Below are 17,988 nucleotides of genomic sequence, written 5' to 3'. Positions count from 1 at the left end.
GTAAGGAAATATAACAAACACATACAAACAAAACATATAAGTGAAACAACACAAACAGCCTAGTATATAATTGGCTGTTTTTGGTTTAGGTGTTAGTTTTGTAGTCTACATTGCCATCTGTAATTTTAATTTTGTTAATTTACGAGTAGTAAAACACTTTGTCCTTAGTATTTCTTTTTTCTTACTAGGGTTGCCTACAGGTTATATTATCGAATTGTATATAATGCAACAAGTTAATTCATTAGCACTCATTCACCGGAGCCTGACATCCATTTTGAATGTGAATAAAGATTATGATTTTCTAGAATATACAAGGCAACCGTGGATGGTGAGATACACATTTCAACTAAATCCAGGAGGTACTAGAGAAGGGACAAGTTTAAAGCACTCATAGCCGACAAGCATGCTTGTTGAATGTCATGAAAGTGAAGATGAAGCGAGAGAGTCAGGAAGATCTGTGGCCTCTGACTACCCATTCGGGAAAAAGGCGTAAATAAAAAATCTCTTCTCATGTCCTTATTGAGGTTAATTGAATACTTATTAAACTGGCCAGTATTTTTGAAATAAGAGTGAGAAAATACTCAATTCGAGACCCAAGTATATTAGCCTAGATATTCTAGGTTTTAGTAAGTCTAAGCATAGTTAAATTTATCTTAGAGATCGCAAATGTGCAAAAAGAGACGAAAACACAATTCGTGACGGTTTACTACAATTTAGGTTAACGATTGAAGTGATAAACTTTTTCATGTTAAATTTGTATGGCCATGGGATTTTTTAAACATACTATTTTTAAAATATACATTTTAATGATCTATATGTACACTTAAATATCATCTATTTTTTATTGTAAAGCCGAAAACATCCCAACAGATTCGCTGAAACGTCGTTTTTAAAAAACATCTCGTTGTTATGTTCCGTGAGATAATCTGTATTTTATGTCTTTCTTTTTATTATTGATTAATATTATGCATAAACTTAAAATTCAGAAAACACCAAACAATTTTCGGGTGTTATTTTATAATTTGAGGGTAAATAAGGCGCGGAACAATATATGAGGTTGTCCATTCTCCATATACATTATTTACGCGGACTGTCCGAAGTTTTAGGAGGCTTATATTGTTAGAGCAGTGTCCTAATGCCTTCAGCGTGAGACTCTCACCCCTGAGGTCGTAGATTCGATCTCCAGCTATGCAATGAACTCTCTATGAGCGCATTTAACAACCGACTTGCTTTAGATCCAGAAAGTCGAGGGCGTGTTTCAGGCATAGGATGCTGATCACCTAATTGCCTATTAGCTTGACAACTGATCATGAAACAGATACAGAAAGAGGCCCAGACTTAAAAAGGTTGCTCCTCATTTTTTTATAGCTCTTCTATGCGGTGAATGTTCTATATAATTAAATTTTTATACAGCCTATTCCTTATAGCAATACTATTTAGCGTAAGATTTTTTATTCCACATACTTGATGCAATATTTTCCAGTCTTCGCTATTCTCTCTTAATCTAATGTTATGTAACGTACACGTACAATTTTAATCTTCTAATCCTAGAGATACGATAAAATTGGTTACAAAATTAGATGCCAATGAACTAGCCGAAGCAAAGATAATGATAGAGCGCGAGGCGATAATTATAAGGATTACTTGTAGTAGGTAATTTTAAGGTTAGTTATGTGCCTGAGAATAACACCATTATCATAATAATCCAATTAGGAAAATCATACATCCGCAATAAGACTATGTTTTAGAATTGACGTAGGAATCGAATTAAAGCTATTTTTATACATAACAGGGGGCAAACGGGCAGGATGTTCACCTGATGTTTTGAACAATTAATCCGCTCTTTTATTTAAGGACCCTAAGTCGAATTCGTTCGGAAATTCAGTGTGCAGCTGGTTCCACATAGTGACTTAAATGCGCGGCAATAACTGCCTTAAAAAACGCTCAGTTGTGGAACGACGGACGTCTAGGTGATACGGGTGGAATTTCATGTTCTGTCTCGACGTCCGATGACACTCAGCTGCAGGTATTAATTGGGATTAATACCTGCAGCTGAGTTTCATAACAACTATTATAGGTGTAATTGTTTAAAGAAGGCGTGATATAAATTAATGAATCTAAATACAGCCTTGCACTGTTACTCACTTTTCGAACTCACTCATAAGGAGGGAGCTTGTAGTTTATTGTTTATCAGAATGCCAAATCGTAAAATGACTGCTTTACGACTGATTTGAGCGCGACCGCCGCTGTGAGAGTTAGAAAAGTGAGTTACAGAATCGCAAGGCAGAAAATAAAAATAAACGCCCTATAGATGACATTTTCACAAGTATTTTCTCGCCGAACGGCGATGTGAATATGCTGTGTCCGGATCTAGGCCCCTTGTTGAACTTGAACGATTTGCGATTTTGTATTCAAAGGCCCAATTAACCTCCATCGTAAATTTTTTCGTCAAATCAATATTTAAAAAAAAAATAAGCACAATATTTTATAGCTGGCGCGGCCACAGAGCAGGCGGAAAATAATGAACTACTCAAATATAAGAATCCTTCCTCCACCTTTGATTTTGTTCCCTTTGGATTAGAGACTCTTGGGCCGTGGGGTTTAAGTACACAGGCGCTTATTAAAGATTTATGTTGGCGCCTGGTAGATAGTACCGGTGACCCCAGAGCTGATGCTTTCCTCGCTCAACGACTAAGCAATACAGCGAGAAAATGCTGCCAGTATTAACAATGCTACAGGGACCAAACTTTTAAAATTTGGTTTAATTTTAATTGTTAATTGTTATTATTACTATGTAGATTAAGAATAATATCATGTTATTAAATATAAGTGAAGTGTGCTTTATTTAAAGTGATATAAGAGTTTAAATTAAAAAAAAAGTAAAGTAGAAAGTACGATTGTGCATACAAGTCCATTATATACTTTGGCATTATCTCGACACGTATCTAAAATCACTCTCGCTATGCTTTGCTCCGCCGCCAGTGATGTCTCTGTACGGACATCGGAATGAAGATGGCTAGATAAAAGCCTGCATTCCGAACTCTACCAAATCCATTTATAGAGCATTATTCTCACGTACCGCAGTATATCAGTAGGTACATTGAGATAACTAAGAATATTGTAAATACCTACTGTATATTTGTGCGTTGGAAATAAAAAATAGTGACATTTGGTTCAAACTCAAACTCAAAATATCTTTATTCAAGTGGGTAACCAAGTACACTTTTGAATCGTCAAGTTAAATTAATCGTAAATTTACATTTACTACCAGTTCGCAAGTCAAGGGCGTAGAGCGGGTAAGAAGAACTGGCAAGATACAAATTGTTTGAACTGGAGCAATTCAATCCCAAGGATGAGGATCATTTAAGTAGTCCTCAAATTTATAAAAAGCTTTGTTGATTAATTTTTGTTTAACGAGGGCTTTGAATTTATTTAGTGATAATTCTCTAATTTCGCTTTCGCGTTCTTTATCAGATGCCGATATGTTGTAAGTTTTTAAGTTTGGTATGGAACATTTAAAAATATTTAATGTGCCGATCAACTCAGAATTACGATGTAATCTCTTCCGAGTTAGAGAAGAGATACATGAAAATCTGCTACCTTCATTGAATAAGGTAGTGATCAACTAGTAGTTGGATAGGCCGGCAACGCACTCGCGAGCCCTCTGGCATGGAGAGTGATCATGGCCGGCGGTCTCACTTAACATCAGGTGAGCCGTTTGCCCCCTGTGCTATAAAAAAAATTAACCTCCTGCCCGTTTGTCCCCAGCTATATTAAAGAAAATATAATTTTGTTTCCGAAATAACAAACCGTCTGCACAAATGCTGATATGTATTTTATTATATGACAATGAAGTGCAATGAAAATTGATATAAATTGTTTTTTGTTGGCCGTAAACATGCGGCCCTACCCCATAATATAATATATGCCCTCGTAAAGGTCACTTACTATAATCTACTACGATTGGAAAGTCATTACAGATTTCGGTCAGTGGAATCGGGACGCACGCGATAAAAACTTTCACTCACCTAATTGAAACATAGGGCTTTGCATATAACGGTCTAACATTCAAATTGGTTTTGATGTGTGTGAGAAAATGCTCCCATAGTAGACGAAAGAATTGACTTGACCGCGAAAAACTATAAAATTCTGAATATGTAAGAAGCGTAAAAGCGTTGGGGATAGGGAAGAAAAGCGTAGTTAGCAGCAAGGAGTCATAAGTTCTGGTGGGTTAAAACGTCCTTATAAAAAACGACAGATTAAATTTTTAGATGTGCTTTGTATAGACGCTCACAGAATAGTTCTATCTATAGGACCTGAATCGCTCTTTGCCTTTTTTCAGCAGAGCACTAGTTTGATGGCAATATTTCCAGTTTAACATCGAAAAATAAAAAAAAAAGGTTTTGGGTCTAGATTTAGGAACACCGGCTTATATTAGATCTATCATCTAGGCAAAACAATTAAAGCCTAAACCAGAACTCTTCGCTTCCTTTCAGCGGAGCTTTCCTAGAGTTCCCCGAGATTTACAAGAAATTGCAAATAAATTCACTTTTATAGAGATTCATATAGGCCTCCTCCATCCGGCTCCATTTCTCTCTACCTTGAGCATTATTCTCTAAATCCAGTCAGCTAGTCTCCCGAGCCAAAACGCTCCGCAGCTTAATACTATAATAAAAAAAGGGTGCGTGTACTTATGTACGCGCGTAAGAAGTTATACTTCTTTGGCATTATTAAAAATAGTTTTTGATTGCATGCAAATAATTAATTACAATTAAATAATCAAAGACTGGAAAAGGAGTCATTATAGTCAATAAAGTTCAGTTTGCATTTGAAAATTTATATAAATAAATATTTATTATTATTCTCTTACATTAAGTGTAACATAAATTCTATTATTATTCGAATGTTGTTTTTAAATTATGTCCAATGTAGCATCTTCCGTGAGCAACTTCATTCTGTTAATTTTGTGTCACGGTGCGCGCGCATCGTAAAATTTCACTCTCATAAATTTTTCATAACGCGCCTAAAGAAGTATAACTTCAAAATATATGACTATATGATGAGAATACTTCCGACTCCATACGAAGCTAAAAAAACAACAGAAGAAAAATAACAAATAAGAGACGGTAAAGTGTGCTAAACTTGGAAATACCCAGATAGCCTACTTCGATTAGACACTTTGTAACACAATTAAACCTATATCTTGCAGTTAAATATGGCCTCGCCTGAGATCTTTATCTGTATTCAACCAAATGCGGCATTATAGTCTTTTGCTTTTGAAAAATTTATCAAATAAAGAAGTAAGATTATTGTGATAAACTGTAATAATACCAGAGATTTTATATTTAATTTTAAGTTTAAACAAACATTTACTTTGTAAGACCAATTTACATGATTAGCTTAAAAGCCCGTGGCTTAAATGATAACCTGCATTGTATTCCAGGTATTCTAACGAAGTCCTGGAAAATAATATTGTTTCAGAAGAAATTACGAATACTTCCCTCTAAAAGTATTTTTGTTTCAGAGTGCGCCAAAATGTGGCGTGCGGTTCTGCTAACGAGCCTGGTGTTTCACCAAGGGTATGGAGTACCCAACCGAGTGGTGGACGTCACCTCAAGCTGTGATAAAAGCTCCATAAGTATCCACGTCGCCATGGAGCAGCCGTTCAAGGGACTCGTTTTTAGCAAGGACTTTTCCAGGGAATGTCGTGTACAAGGTATGTAAAACCTTTTAGGAACCCTGTTTTTCAATACAACATAACTGATGTTAATTGATGCCGCCACCCATGGACACACTCAATGCCAGAGCGCTCGCGTTGCCGGTCTTTTAAGAATTGGTACGTTCTTTTTTTGAAAGAACCTAAGTCGAATTGGTTCGGAAATACTTCAGAGGGCTGGCTCTAATAATAATTCTTAGCTATCAAATATCAATACTGTTGTGATTACCTTTGGTGAGCGTTCTGACAGTACAATTGTCAAATGTCGCTTGATTAATCTAACATATGTCATAAAAATAATATAAAATAATATCACTTATTTAAATACAATACAATAACCGGCTGCCTCCTCTACTATAACCAGTTTTAACTGCTTGGAGATGGGGACGTGACTGTTTTTTATCTTGAGGGTCTCAAGACGGGGCACTGACGATACATAGGCTGTACGCTGTGCAGGTGTTAATCAACCTTTCGAAACAATACATATACAGATACACACGCACAATACACACTCTTATAATATTTCTCAAATCTAATAAAATGTCATAATTTCAGGGCAAAGACAAAAGACAGTTTCCATTAATCTACCCTCAAACGCCTGTGGTGTCAGAACGTCGACCCTGAATACGACAGTCAGTGAACCGGATGACGAAGAGGATCTATACTATAATGTGGAGCTGGTGGTGCAGATGGATAGACAGCTGCAACAGTCCACCGATCAAGATCTTATTGTTAGGTATGTTTGGGAATTCTCTTGTCTAATATTAGTCTAGTCGACATGTTGAAAATGGTACAAAATAGAGATAGGTACTGCTCTTAAAATTATGTGCGAACAAGTTAAACAATAATTGTTAACTAACAAAATTTTATCGAACTACCGTCTTAATTGTAAGTGAATTTTTTTTTAAATTAATGGTCGTAAAAAAATTTCGCTTCGTAGAGCCTTTCTTACATACATACTTAACAAGATCGCGCTATAAAAGTTAAAAAAATATTATATTTTGAAAAATTAACTTTAAGTTAAATTTCCAACGGGAATAAATTATTAATAGTATTCAGAACACATCATAATTTTTTCAAATTATAATAAAAATATTCAATACCTTAAATAAATAAATATTTTTTTTTTATATAGAACAGGGGGCAAACGGGCAGGAGGCTCACCTGATGTTAAGTGATAAGCAACAGCATGGCACTCCCACTAGGATGGGGGTTGACTGATTGCACTGGTGAAAAAACCTCTGTTACAGGTTATTTCAACAGTGGGCGATGGGGTCGTCACATCCCGACGCCGGAAAAATGTGCCGTACTCGCTTTTGACGCCACGCGTGCAATCTAAAAATGTCGCGCGCCGACCTATTTTCAGCGAAATTATAAATAATGGAGATAGAGTTCCAGGAGTTAGGAGTTTTTGAAATTTCCTACTCTTTCAAAATCTTTTTTTAAATTTCTAAAATATTAAGAGTGTGTAAAATATTGGCAAAAAACGAAATGCCATTTCTTTTCATCTTTAATTGTTTATAACTTTTGCATTTTTTTATGTGCTAATACAGGCTTTTGGTACATTTTTCTAGGCGTCATTCCGGATACAATGAGCTATCGTAGATAATTTTAAAAGCAGTATCTTCATTTTGTACCATTTTCAACTTGTCGACTTGACTATATGTATATGTTCAAAGAATTTCATAAATTGGTTCAATATCAGATTATAAAAACAATTCTGGCATTTTATTTATTCATATTATTACACCTTTTTCCCTAAGGAGTGGGCATAGACAACGGGTTCACTTGCTACGGTCTTGACATACTTCTATCGCTTCGACCACTATCTTGGCATTTACTATGCGTCGAATGTGGGTCCTTTTAACTTGTAGTATTATATTACTAAAGATTTATACAATAGGCTATTTAAAAAAGAGTAGATAAATAGGAAACAGACAATTTATTGCGCTAAACTTCCCAGTCACAATAATATATAGAGCATATTATGTATATATATAAAGGTAAAAGCAATAAAGGTAAAGTAGTAAAAGCAGCAGCACTGCCACAGGGACCAAACTTTTTAAACTTATTTTTCTTTTCTATTTGTCTATTATTAATTAATATTGTTACTATACGTGAAGAATATTGTAGATACTTAACTATAAAAAGTACTTGCAGGATTTAATTTTAATCACAAAAGATTGCCAACGCTCAACTTCACACATTGATACATAAAATAAAATTTAATGTACAACTTACAGACATAACATTCATGACAAAACACATCAAATCATTAAAACTGTTTTAATTTATAAACGTATAAAATTTCCATATGTAGGGCAACTGTAACTACAACAAATACATAATATATACAACAACAATTAATTGTAATTACAGGTGTAAATTACAGCGGCGCGCAGTCAAAATTAACAGCGCGGCTCTGGAGAACGTCATATCTTCACATTTACGGGAGATGAACGCTCCAGATAAGAAAGCGAGGTAATTGTCTTAAATCTTAATTATCTAAAATCTGTTTAATTATACAGACAATTTTGTATGCATCGGGAATATAGTAGCAAAATTTGATGACACATGGTAGGCAATGACTCTGGTTTGTGCCCTCTTAGCAGCAGGCTTTCTTAGGTCGAGTCCCAAATACCAACAAATAGCCAAGGAGTAGTTGCTCAAGCGTTCAAAAAGGTATGATGTACGAACCTCAATAAACTGTAATGTATTGAAGTATTTTTAATATCAGCTAAAACAAATTACATTTGTAAGGGAGACATTATAACTAGCTAAGATGTCGTCTGTCCTTAAAAAGTGTTAGATAAATAATACATATACATTTAAAAAAACTGAACAGATTAATAAAAAAACGTGTGGCATTCGGGGACTGCCGCGGTAAAGCTATTGCATAGCATTTTTTATCAACTTATGCAATTATATTTATTTATTTTTTATTTATGCAGTAGGTATTGTTTTTTCTTTGATATTAATTCAAGTTACACTTTTAGAGTAACACGCTACGTCACCGATCTCGTCAGAGAGATGTGAATACGCAGTATGCGTTCTGTCCCACTCTAACGCGTATTGTCCGCACCTATATTACGTCATCGTGTGTTAGGTTTTTATTTTCGTTACGGAATTTCTTGATTTCGTCGCCGCGCTTAAAGTCCGCGATAAAAGCTATGCAATAGCTTAAAAATATATAATACTTGGTTGCTTATAGGACTGGTCGTAATCGGCAAGGTTGGGATAATCCAGTGGCGATGGAACAGAGAGAGTGGTTGCTTGATTCGGCACGCGCTTGGATGGAGCTGGCTCCAACTATTGCTGGGTCAGAACCAGCTACCGTTGAAGTTGGACAACCTACTAGACTATTGATTCAGTGCACTCTACCAGGTATGATATGTTTGATAATTATTACTAAGTTATTGTAACTATTATAAAAAATATAACATCCCCTTAGAAAATCTGACGCGCTCGATTCCTTTTTTTTCTCAATTTCATCCGTTACGTACAATCACCCCGATAATGAAAACAGATTAACATATGTATATTATTAAAAATACGTAGGACATGGTTGCTATCAATATTTGACGCCCTCGAGTATGAGCATGCAACAGTTGTTTTTACATTTTTAAAATCTATAGCAGCTCCCCCCACTGATGAAGGTATATATATTAAATAACATTTTTCTCTTTTTATTATCTAAGCTTCGCAACTCAATAGATCTCTATGACGCTTGAGTAAATCCCCGTTTAGCATCGTGGGGAGAGCCCATTAACTAATAATCTGAACTGGACGAAATAATTCGTTTGCTCATAAAAAATAATAATTGGTATTTAAATTAAACTATTAAACATATTTATGTAGTATTTATATATTTATATTTTAATTGATCTGATTTTAATAAATCTAAAACAATTTCAAGAACTAAATCATTAATTATGAATTGTATCTTGACTTCGACATCCACGGTCTTTACAATCCAGCCTTAATAAGTAGGTATATTTAACAAAGTATCCAATAACAATACTTTCAGTCTCTATTGAGTGAAACACATTTTGTTCTTATGGCGTGTACCAAGTTCTTTAAGCAAATTTATAACAGGCCTTTAATTTAAACACTGTTTGTAGTTGGAATCGGTCTGCGCGTAACGAACTGCATAGCGCACGACGGCTTAGGAGAAGCGTCCCAAAAACTGCTGGACGAAGCCGGGTGTCCCATTGACGAGACCATCTTCAACAAACCATCGCTACACCGACATCACAAGGGAACAGAAATAGACTTCAACGATCTGGAACCAGTCGACACAATACGAAACAGAGAGGAGAACGATCAATTGAAAATCGCTAAATCCGATCCAGAATTTATGTTCAAGAATTTGATGACATATCAACACGCAATAACAACATTTGCGGCGTTCAAATTTCCGGATAGGGCGAAGCTACACTTGACCTGTGGGATAGAACTGTGCAAGGGACCATGTCCTGAAATTGATTGTAAGGCCCTGATGAAGCCTCAGAGGACGAAGGAGGGATTAGTGCGGAAGGCTCGACTGGATAAAGAGGCTAAAGGAAACGTCATAGATCGACTGGAGGTTTACAATAGTATAGAAGTTTTGGCGCCTAACATTGAGTTGGAGGATGAGGCATCAATAAGAGGTAATTTCTTTTTATGAATTTTTATCCAGGTTGCCTGGAAAATATCCCTTGTATTTATGACCGTTTTTGTAGTATATTTTATTAAAATTGTTGACTGTTATAAATAATAATAATAAATCGGTTATTTGCAGAGAAAGTGGTACATTTAGATTAATTAAATAGAAAAAAAACACATAATCAGCCATATAAATATAGGCATGCAAACGTCATATTAATTAAAATAATGTCATAACAAGAAGAATAGTTATTTATAATTGTCCTCAGAACTTATAGTCTAAATTGTCTCCCACACAATAAAGGCTACATACCTTTAAAAGTTTAATCACCATCCACTGAAAGCATTTCACGGCAGTGTTCTATAACTTCTGGGAAGATGGTTAAATAGTTTGATAACCATAGCGTAAATTTTGTTTAAATACATCTTGCTGCAACGAGCAGGCAGCACCCTGCAGACGTTAGCAATTATTGTAATTATGCTTTTTCAAAAGTTCCTAACATGTACAATATCCTAATCCTCAAAAAGATTAGAGAGTATAAATGAAGTATATTTATTTCAGGTTCAAGAAGATCGGAGGGAAAAGAAGAATTTGTGCGAGGTTTCTCACCGGGAGACAAAACAATTTGTTTGTCACCCGGTAAAATGGCTCTTGCATTTTGCGTCTTAGGTGTTATTTTCCTATGTGCTATTGCGGTCGCATTTGCCTCATTAGTGCGAGCGAGACGGCGAACTAGCCGAGAGCAGGCCCATACATCTCTCTCTTTCTATACTGGCAGTAAGAGTGTCTTCTCTTCTAGCCAGAGTTCGAGTTCTGGATTAAGTGGAAGTAAATTGCTGCTAACTGATAGTCCTTACATGGATCACCATTCATCTTCTAGCAATAATTGGCCATATCCAAGACCGTTTTGACGTTTTAAATATGTTTAAAAACTATTAACGTCATTTGTCAATTCGTAGAGTTAATACTCTTGAATTACAAAAAAGCTATTTAAATATTTAATTCAAAACGAGATTAGCCGTTAAAATAATTTAATCGACACATCGAAAATCTAGTGACTTCTATATTTATCATCACAAATTACTATTTTTATATTCTAGTTACATGGTATTAAGTCAGCGTGTGAGTCGATTTTCATACAATGAAGCATAATCTTTGTACAATTGTAATAAATATTGTTTAGCGGATTCAAATAATATAGAAAACCCGTTCAAGGTGATTTTTCAAGGAATCAGCAAAAATTAAAAAACATAGACGGAATGTGAAATATTAAGCAGGCAATTTAAAGGATTGGTGTAGTACTCGTACTGGAACGTAGGTTTTTTGATAGGATAGTTAGAGAAAAGGTCGAAAATAGCCCAATTTTGTCATGAAAAAAAAAATAGGCTATTTATTGAACTCTATTTTTATGATTCATAAATATAAAACTATTAAATGTTTTGTCCTTGTCACAATTAAAGACAAAACACAATCTATAGTATGTTAATTTAGATTAATTATTATTAAAACTATAAGACTGGTTTTATACATTTTATTTAAATATATTATTTTTATATTATATACAACCTATTGAAATTTATATGTACCTTCAATTATGTTAAGTTATTTAAGTTTTATTTATTATTTTTGAGGAAGTGCTTTTGTTATTTAGGTCAATGTTGTCCTGGGTTATGGATTGGTAGGTAAGGTATTAAAAATAAATATATATTACTATAAGAAAAAAACATTAGCTCTTCCTCGAATAAACTAAGAGATACACTGATATTGTGATACATTTTGAAATTTTTACATCAATAATGTATTTAATGCAAATAAATAATTACAAACTGACTGCTTCTATATTATTTTATTTATTTTAAGCCTATTTGATTCTTATAATGTTAAACATACAAATGTTTTCTCTTTATAATATTAAAAACGTACTTGACAGATTTTAAATAAAGAATTTGTTTTGTTGTGAACTGCCTCAACTTACTTTTTAAAAGAATAACTTCATGAAGCTATACTGGTAACGATTAAGAAATCGGTCGCCCGAATTGGGGGTTGCGGGGGGGGGTGTGTGTGTGTGTGTGTGTGTGTGTGTGTGTGTGTAGTAATGGCCCCCCACCAATTTTGCGCGCCGGAAACAGTTATTTAAATAAAAAAAAAATTACCAAACCTAACCCTTTTTTTTTATTTTACTTCGGGAAACCCACTTACGGGCCCCCACGCCTGGCCAAGTGTGGCGCGGGGAGTGTGGGGGGTCAAGGTCGTAAAAGGGGTCTTTTTTTGTATTTTATATTGTTTCGCCGCCACAAATATTCGTACATATGATTAGAAATTTTTTTAGTGTAATCGTAATTATATTTCTTAAAAAATCTTTTTACTGCCCTCCACTGAGACATTTCAATTCTTTGTGTATCAGTCCAATCTCCAGCCACAAAGGGGTTGTCAGGATCCGAGTGATTGACCTTTTGATGTATGTATTCATGCTCAGACAAATAATAATATGCTCGCCAACTTCTACATGTTTTTGTATTAGAGGTAGTAATACTTCCGCTGACCAAATATTGTCTGAGCACACATCTCAGATCTTCTGATTGGTCTTCTATCATACCAAGGACCCAAGGGCCCTCAATATGTCATCCTACAACAATTAAAGAATTAGTTAATAAGCTAAATGAGTTAAATAGATTTTTTAGATAGATAATAATAGGTTTTAAAATAACACTCAAGGGGTAAAACAGACTAGTAACACATCAGTTGAGGTTGACTGAATCAATGTTGTCATAAGTGCGGACCTAACTTAACCGATATCTAGTTTACATGTAGAGAAATAATAATGTAACAGTAAACATGTAGTAAATATAATTTATTGGGCTATAAAAGACTTACCTCGGTTGTATTTTTGTTTCCTAAATTTTGATCATTTTTGATCATCAATCTGCACTATCTTCCTTGGGCCACCAATCTTTCCAACAACTTCATTTCTGTCTATTTGATAAATAACTATAGTTTCTCTACAATCATTTATAGTGGCTTGGCTAATGCATTGTCGTCCATTTTCTTTATAATGGATCTTCATAATTAGTTGTGTTGTAACTCCAATTTTGCGAATATGCATAATATAACAAATAGAAGACATGTACTAAGTCTATTTTAATGTTTTCAATCAGTCCAAAATAAATGCAAATGAAATAACGCACATTCACGTAAAAATAAAAATAATACGTAAAAAGTAACGCCTTTCTAACGGATATTCTCACTTTAATACTGTTCCCACAATGTTCTGGGAAAATCAACATTCGAAATGGCCGTTTGCGTTTATAAAATTAATAGGGATGTGAAAAATAATCGATTTTTTTAAATGTGAAAATCGATTTTTGTATTCGATTTTAATATTAAAAATAATTGAAAATTAATCATAGTTGATCAGTTTCAGTTGAACAATTATAAAAAAAAAATATTAAGATACTAACCTAACCTAACTGAACAATAATAATAATAGATTCTGTAATCTTTGGACAGCTCCGGCGCTACTCAAGCCTCCGCAGATTCGGCTTTTTAGCCTTAGCCGCTACGGCTTGCGTAATGCCTGTGCTTTGTTACAGCGGGTGGAGGCTGCTCTTCCTCCGGACCTCAGATTTTTTATAGGGGTAGGGCAGATAATATTCACAATGCTATCACGATGATTCACTAGGATTCGGTTTTGGGTACTTTTTGGATGATTTCAAAATTTTCGGAACCCTACATTAATTGAAACGTGTAGTTTGACATCAATTATATTTTGTCAAATTTATTTTGTAATGGTTAAATTAGGTTCAACTTTAAAATTAACAAATGAGGAAATAATCGATGAATAAAAAAATCTATTATTTTTATTCATCGATTTTTATGCTAAAAAACAATCGATTAATTTACCGAGAATGTCACATGTCTTATAACCAATAGAAAAGTAGAAAATGGTGGTTGGCCTAAAAGTCTAGATAATCATACCATGCCATAAACTCAAAAAAAAAAATGGTGGTTTTTTTACAAATTTAAATACATTTCACAAAACTTTAAAAATACTTAGACGCATTTCCAGCAGCAAAAATCACTTGGAGGTGTTCCAATCAAGATCCCCCGAGACTCCTGCATAATCAGTATCATCAAATTCGGGCGACCGATTTCTAAATCCAACCCGAGCACTAGAGCTAGGCTATATTCCAATACATAATATAATGTTAAATCTAATGGTTAAAATATGACTGCCATCTAGTGTCATTTTATTAAAACAACATGGTAAGTGATGTTACTATACTATGCCTAGGCCTACAGTAATAACGTACTATGTTGTTTAGCTTCAAGATGGCGTTTATCGGAGTATTATTGCTGTCAAATTATGTTTATAAGAAATATATATTTTAACAATTTCTTTATTACAAAATACGACATACTTCTATGTTATAACAGAATCACTTAAATGTTAATACTACTAAAGATAAAGTTTCTTATAAACTCCTTAGATCTTTCGTTATTGACAATTGACAACAACAAGTAACCATAGACTAGTATTTTTTGCCCAAAATTCTATGCCGGTGCATGACATCATCCGGTCCAAAGATTAATAAATATAGGCAAAAATTTAAATATTTCGGTTAAAAAAATTTATTGAAAAGAATTTTTAAAAATACCTACTTAACAGGTAGTAAAGCATTCTTTTACAATAAGACTTCGTAGACAACTGTTTCGAACTAATACATACCTTGAAGGGTCTCATGCCTAATCCGTTATTTATTTTATTTAAGTAGCAAACAAATTTTATAAAAATTAAAAACCAAATGTTTATATGTATTTACAAATACTTGCGTTCATAGTAATTTTTTGTTAATACGCTAGTATAATACAATATTTCTAAATTTTACTCTTAGATTTGAAGTGCTGTTGATATGGATAAATTAACTTTACCTTATTCCAGGAATAAAATTATTATTACAGGAATGCTGTGAAAAAGAATCGTCTAGAATCGGTAGTTATATTAGGTCTTATCATCTTTGTCGAATGACACATCTACCTGAGAGAATTTTTTATAATCTATGATAATATGGGCGGTGAGGTGATGCTATGCGACGGTCGAATCTTTTGCCTTGCCTTTGAAGCCGTGTTCGTACTCGTATTCACGGATGATAAAAAGAACTGTATGTGAAAAATATTTATTTATGAATGCAAGAAGTGATTGTTTATGTAACTTAAATCGTAAATCTTGTAGAAACTGTGATAGTGCTACTTTTCGATCGGGGTTTCTGGGAAGCCTCAAAGTGCGGTATTTGTGAACTGTGAAAAGAATTACCAGCTGCAAGGAAAACATTCCTGGATTTAATTTTGGCAGGTATGTGAATATACATCTTATACTTCCGTTTATTTCTAAATAAGTGTCGATAAATTGGGTTCAAATTCCAAATTGTACCTGCTACCGCTGCAGGGACATCCATACATAATCTTAATGAATCATCTTAGTTATTCAAGGACCGTTAAATTTTTTACGCTTAATCATGAAATTATAGGCTGCCACAAATTTAATAACTCGCATGCACCAGGTATCGCGAAGTAGGTATCGTAGATATGACTATCAGTCTAATTGATAAAATAATTGTTGTACCACACCCAGATAACCTGTCTTTTAGATGGTAGTTCCGTTTTTACTGACCCAAATAAAGTAAAAGTCATAGTACAAAATTTTGTTAAATCCTATTAGACATGTAATGGAACCAACTTGAATGTTAAACAATAAACTAATGGAGTCAAGTTTTTTATTCTCCTTCAATTAAGTTACAGAAATAAAATAAAACTTAGGTAAACTTTTGAAAATTAGTTATAATTGTTAATTTAGTAGTAAATATTTTAGCTATAAAATGTCTATGAGCATTGATAACAATCTTTATCATACTTATTAAGTTGAACGAGGTGTGACTGTGTGACTGTTGCTAAGTGTGCAAGTACACTTCTCTCACTTATGCTTCAAGGTTATATCACTTGCAATATATTTATTTTAAAAATTAAATGCACAATTAGAAATACAACCATTGTTTCAATGGCAATAAATCCTGTGTCCAATACAACATAATGTGCAGTAATTGTTTGAACTTCGTGTGTCCGTAAGGCTGAACCTAATAGCAGGATCAAACACTTCCAAGTATGATACCTGCCTCATTGGGAGTTTATGTAACTGCTCTACTACTAAATTTTATTTCATTCTAGGTACTATATTTATTTAACGTCTTTGTAACGTCAATATAGGCACAGTCCCTTGAGTGTCGTTATATAGAGTTTACACTGTATTTTTATTTATTAATATTCTACCCTAAAGCCACTCCAATAGTGTGCTAGTTTCTCATTCAATTGTAGAATAACTGATACAATTATGAATGAAATATTTATGCTTCCATATAATATTTTATACTGTATATATGTCACCGTAAAATTGTAAACACCGTTAGATTGTAATATATCTCGCGAGATTGTAAACTGTCGAAAGATTGTGAACCTCAACGAACTGCTTACAATTTAAGGTATTATTATTCGGTAGTTATATGAAATTGTTGGGAAGTAAAATTAATCTGTAATTGACCAAAGAAGTTTGAATGATAACTAAGTTAGTGTAGTACAATCTACTGAATAATAATATGTTAAATTGTCATCAGTACGCTGAGGTTCACAATCTTTCGACAGTTTATAATCTCACGAGATAGATTACTATCTAACGGTGTTTACAATTTTACGTTAACATATATAAATAATATTTATGCATTCAGGATGAATTTTAATGTGATGATAGGATATACTGTCATTGGCTATAACTAAGAGCACTTATGTGTGTGTAATGTTGAGTGCAAATTTATATCAAGGTTGAAGACTTTAATGATGTCATTTGATGAGCATACCCTGTGTTATGTACTGTTAATTTAGTGCGGGTCAGTAAAAACATGTTATTATTTTTAAGCTGCCCTGTTATATATTTAAGTTATATCTGGCTGTAACAAACATATTGATAGTATACTAAGCACTTATGATGACCTAATTGTGGTAAAATTAGGTAGTAGGAACAAAGTCTAAAATCTTCATTCAGACTTCAGTGCATCTAATGATAATAGCAACTGATTACACTTTACATATTTAAACTAAATATAAGCAGCTTTACTTTTTTCTAGATACTTTAATTTAGGATAAAATATCTTAAAGTAAAAGAAACTAAAACAACTATATTTCAATAGAAGAAAAATTATAACATATAACAATTTAAAATTCCATTTGTTAAATGTTTTTTAATGGTAATTTAATATGCATCAGACAAATACAAATTATCTCAAGGCTTTAACTACATTATGCATTGGTAGTAATGATGACACTAGATGTTTGGAATGCATAATTAATGATAAGGTATAAAACATTATTTTGTTAGTTTTCATTGTATTTAGTTGGTCGCTTATTATGTACTCACAGAAACATTAGTATAACAACAAATGGTAATGTAAAATATAATAAGAATCGTAACATTTCTTCATGTATTGTGTGGGCTTTATTCAATCTTTTGACTTCCGATACACTCCCAAAATGTTGGTCTGAAATAAATAGTTTTAGATGTCTGTTCTATGTTTAAATTAAGGAA

At 33.5% G+C, this 17,988-nt stretch overlaps 2 protein-coding genes across 10 annotated transcripts in view; both read left to right on the top strand.

Moving 5' to 3' along the window:
• Positions 1–12,191, top strand: part of LOC125060255 — a 44,216-nt gene extending 32,025 nt beyond the window's left edge. Inside the window, exons 2-7 of the mRNA XM_047665056.1 lie at positions 5,525–5,716; positions 6,272–6,452; positions 8,096–8,197; positions 8,928–9,100; positions 9,838–10,365; positions 10,923–12,191. Coding sequence (XP_047521012.1) covers positions 5,525–5,716; positions 6,272–6,452; positions 8,096–8,197; positions 8,928–9,100; positions 9,838–10,365; positions 10,923–11,272 — 1,526 coding nt within the window. The 3' untranslated portion in view covers positions 11,273–12,191. The remainder of the gene's footprint in view (positions 1–5,524; positions 5,717–6,271; positions 6,453–8,095; positions 8,198–8,927; positions 9,101–9,837; positions 10,366–10,922) is intronic.
• Positions 12,192–15,424: 3,233 nt separating this feature from the next.
• LOC125060289 (spectrin beta chain) overlaps positions 15,425–17,988 on the top strand; it is a 73,010-nt gene continuing 70,446 nt past the window's right edge. For 7 of the 9 annotated variants that reach the window (XM_047665119.1, XM_047665118.1, XM_047665112.1 and 4 more), the window contains exon 1: positions 15,425–15,711. The gene's annotated coding sequence lies outside the window, so the exon portion shown is untranslated. The remainder of the gene's footprint in view (positions 15,712–17,988) is intronic. The other 2 variants (XM_047665121.1, XM_047665120.1) reach the window with 1 other exon arrangement.

Source organism: Pieris napi, chromosome 21 (genome assembly GCF_905475465.1).
Source record: "Pieris napi chromosome 21, ilPieNapi1.2, whole genome shotgun sequence".
NCBI classification, from domain to species: domain Eukaryota; kingdom Metazoa; phylum Arthropoda; class Insecta; order Lepidoptera; family Pieridae; genus Pieris; species Pieris napi.
Note: the sequence above shows the minus strand (reverse complement) of the source record. Positions and strands in the feature narration are given on the sequence as shown.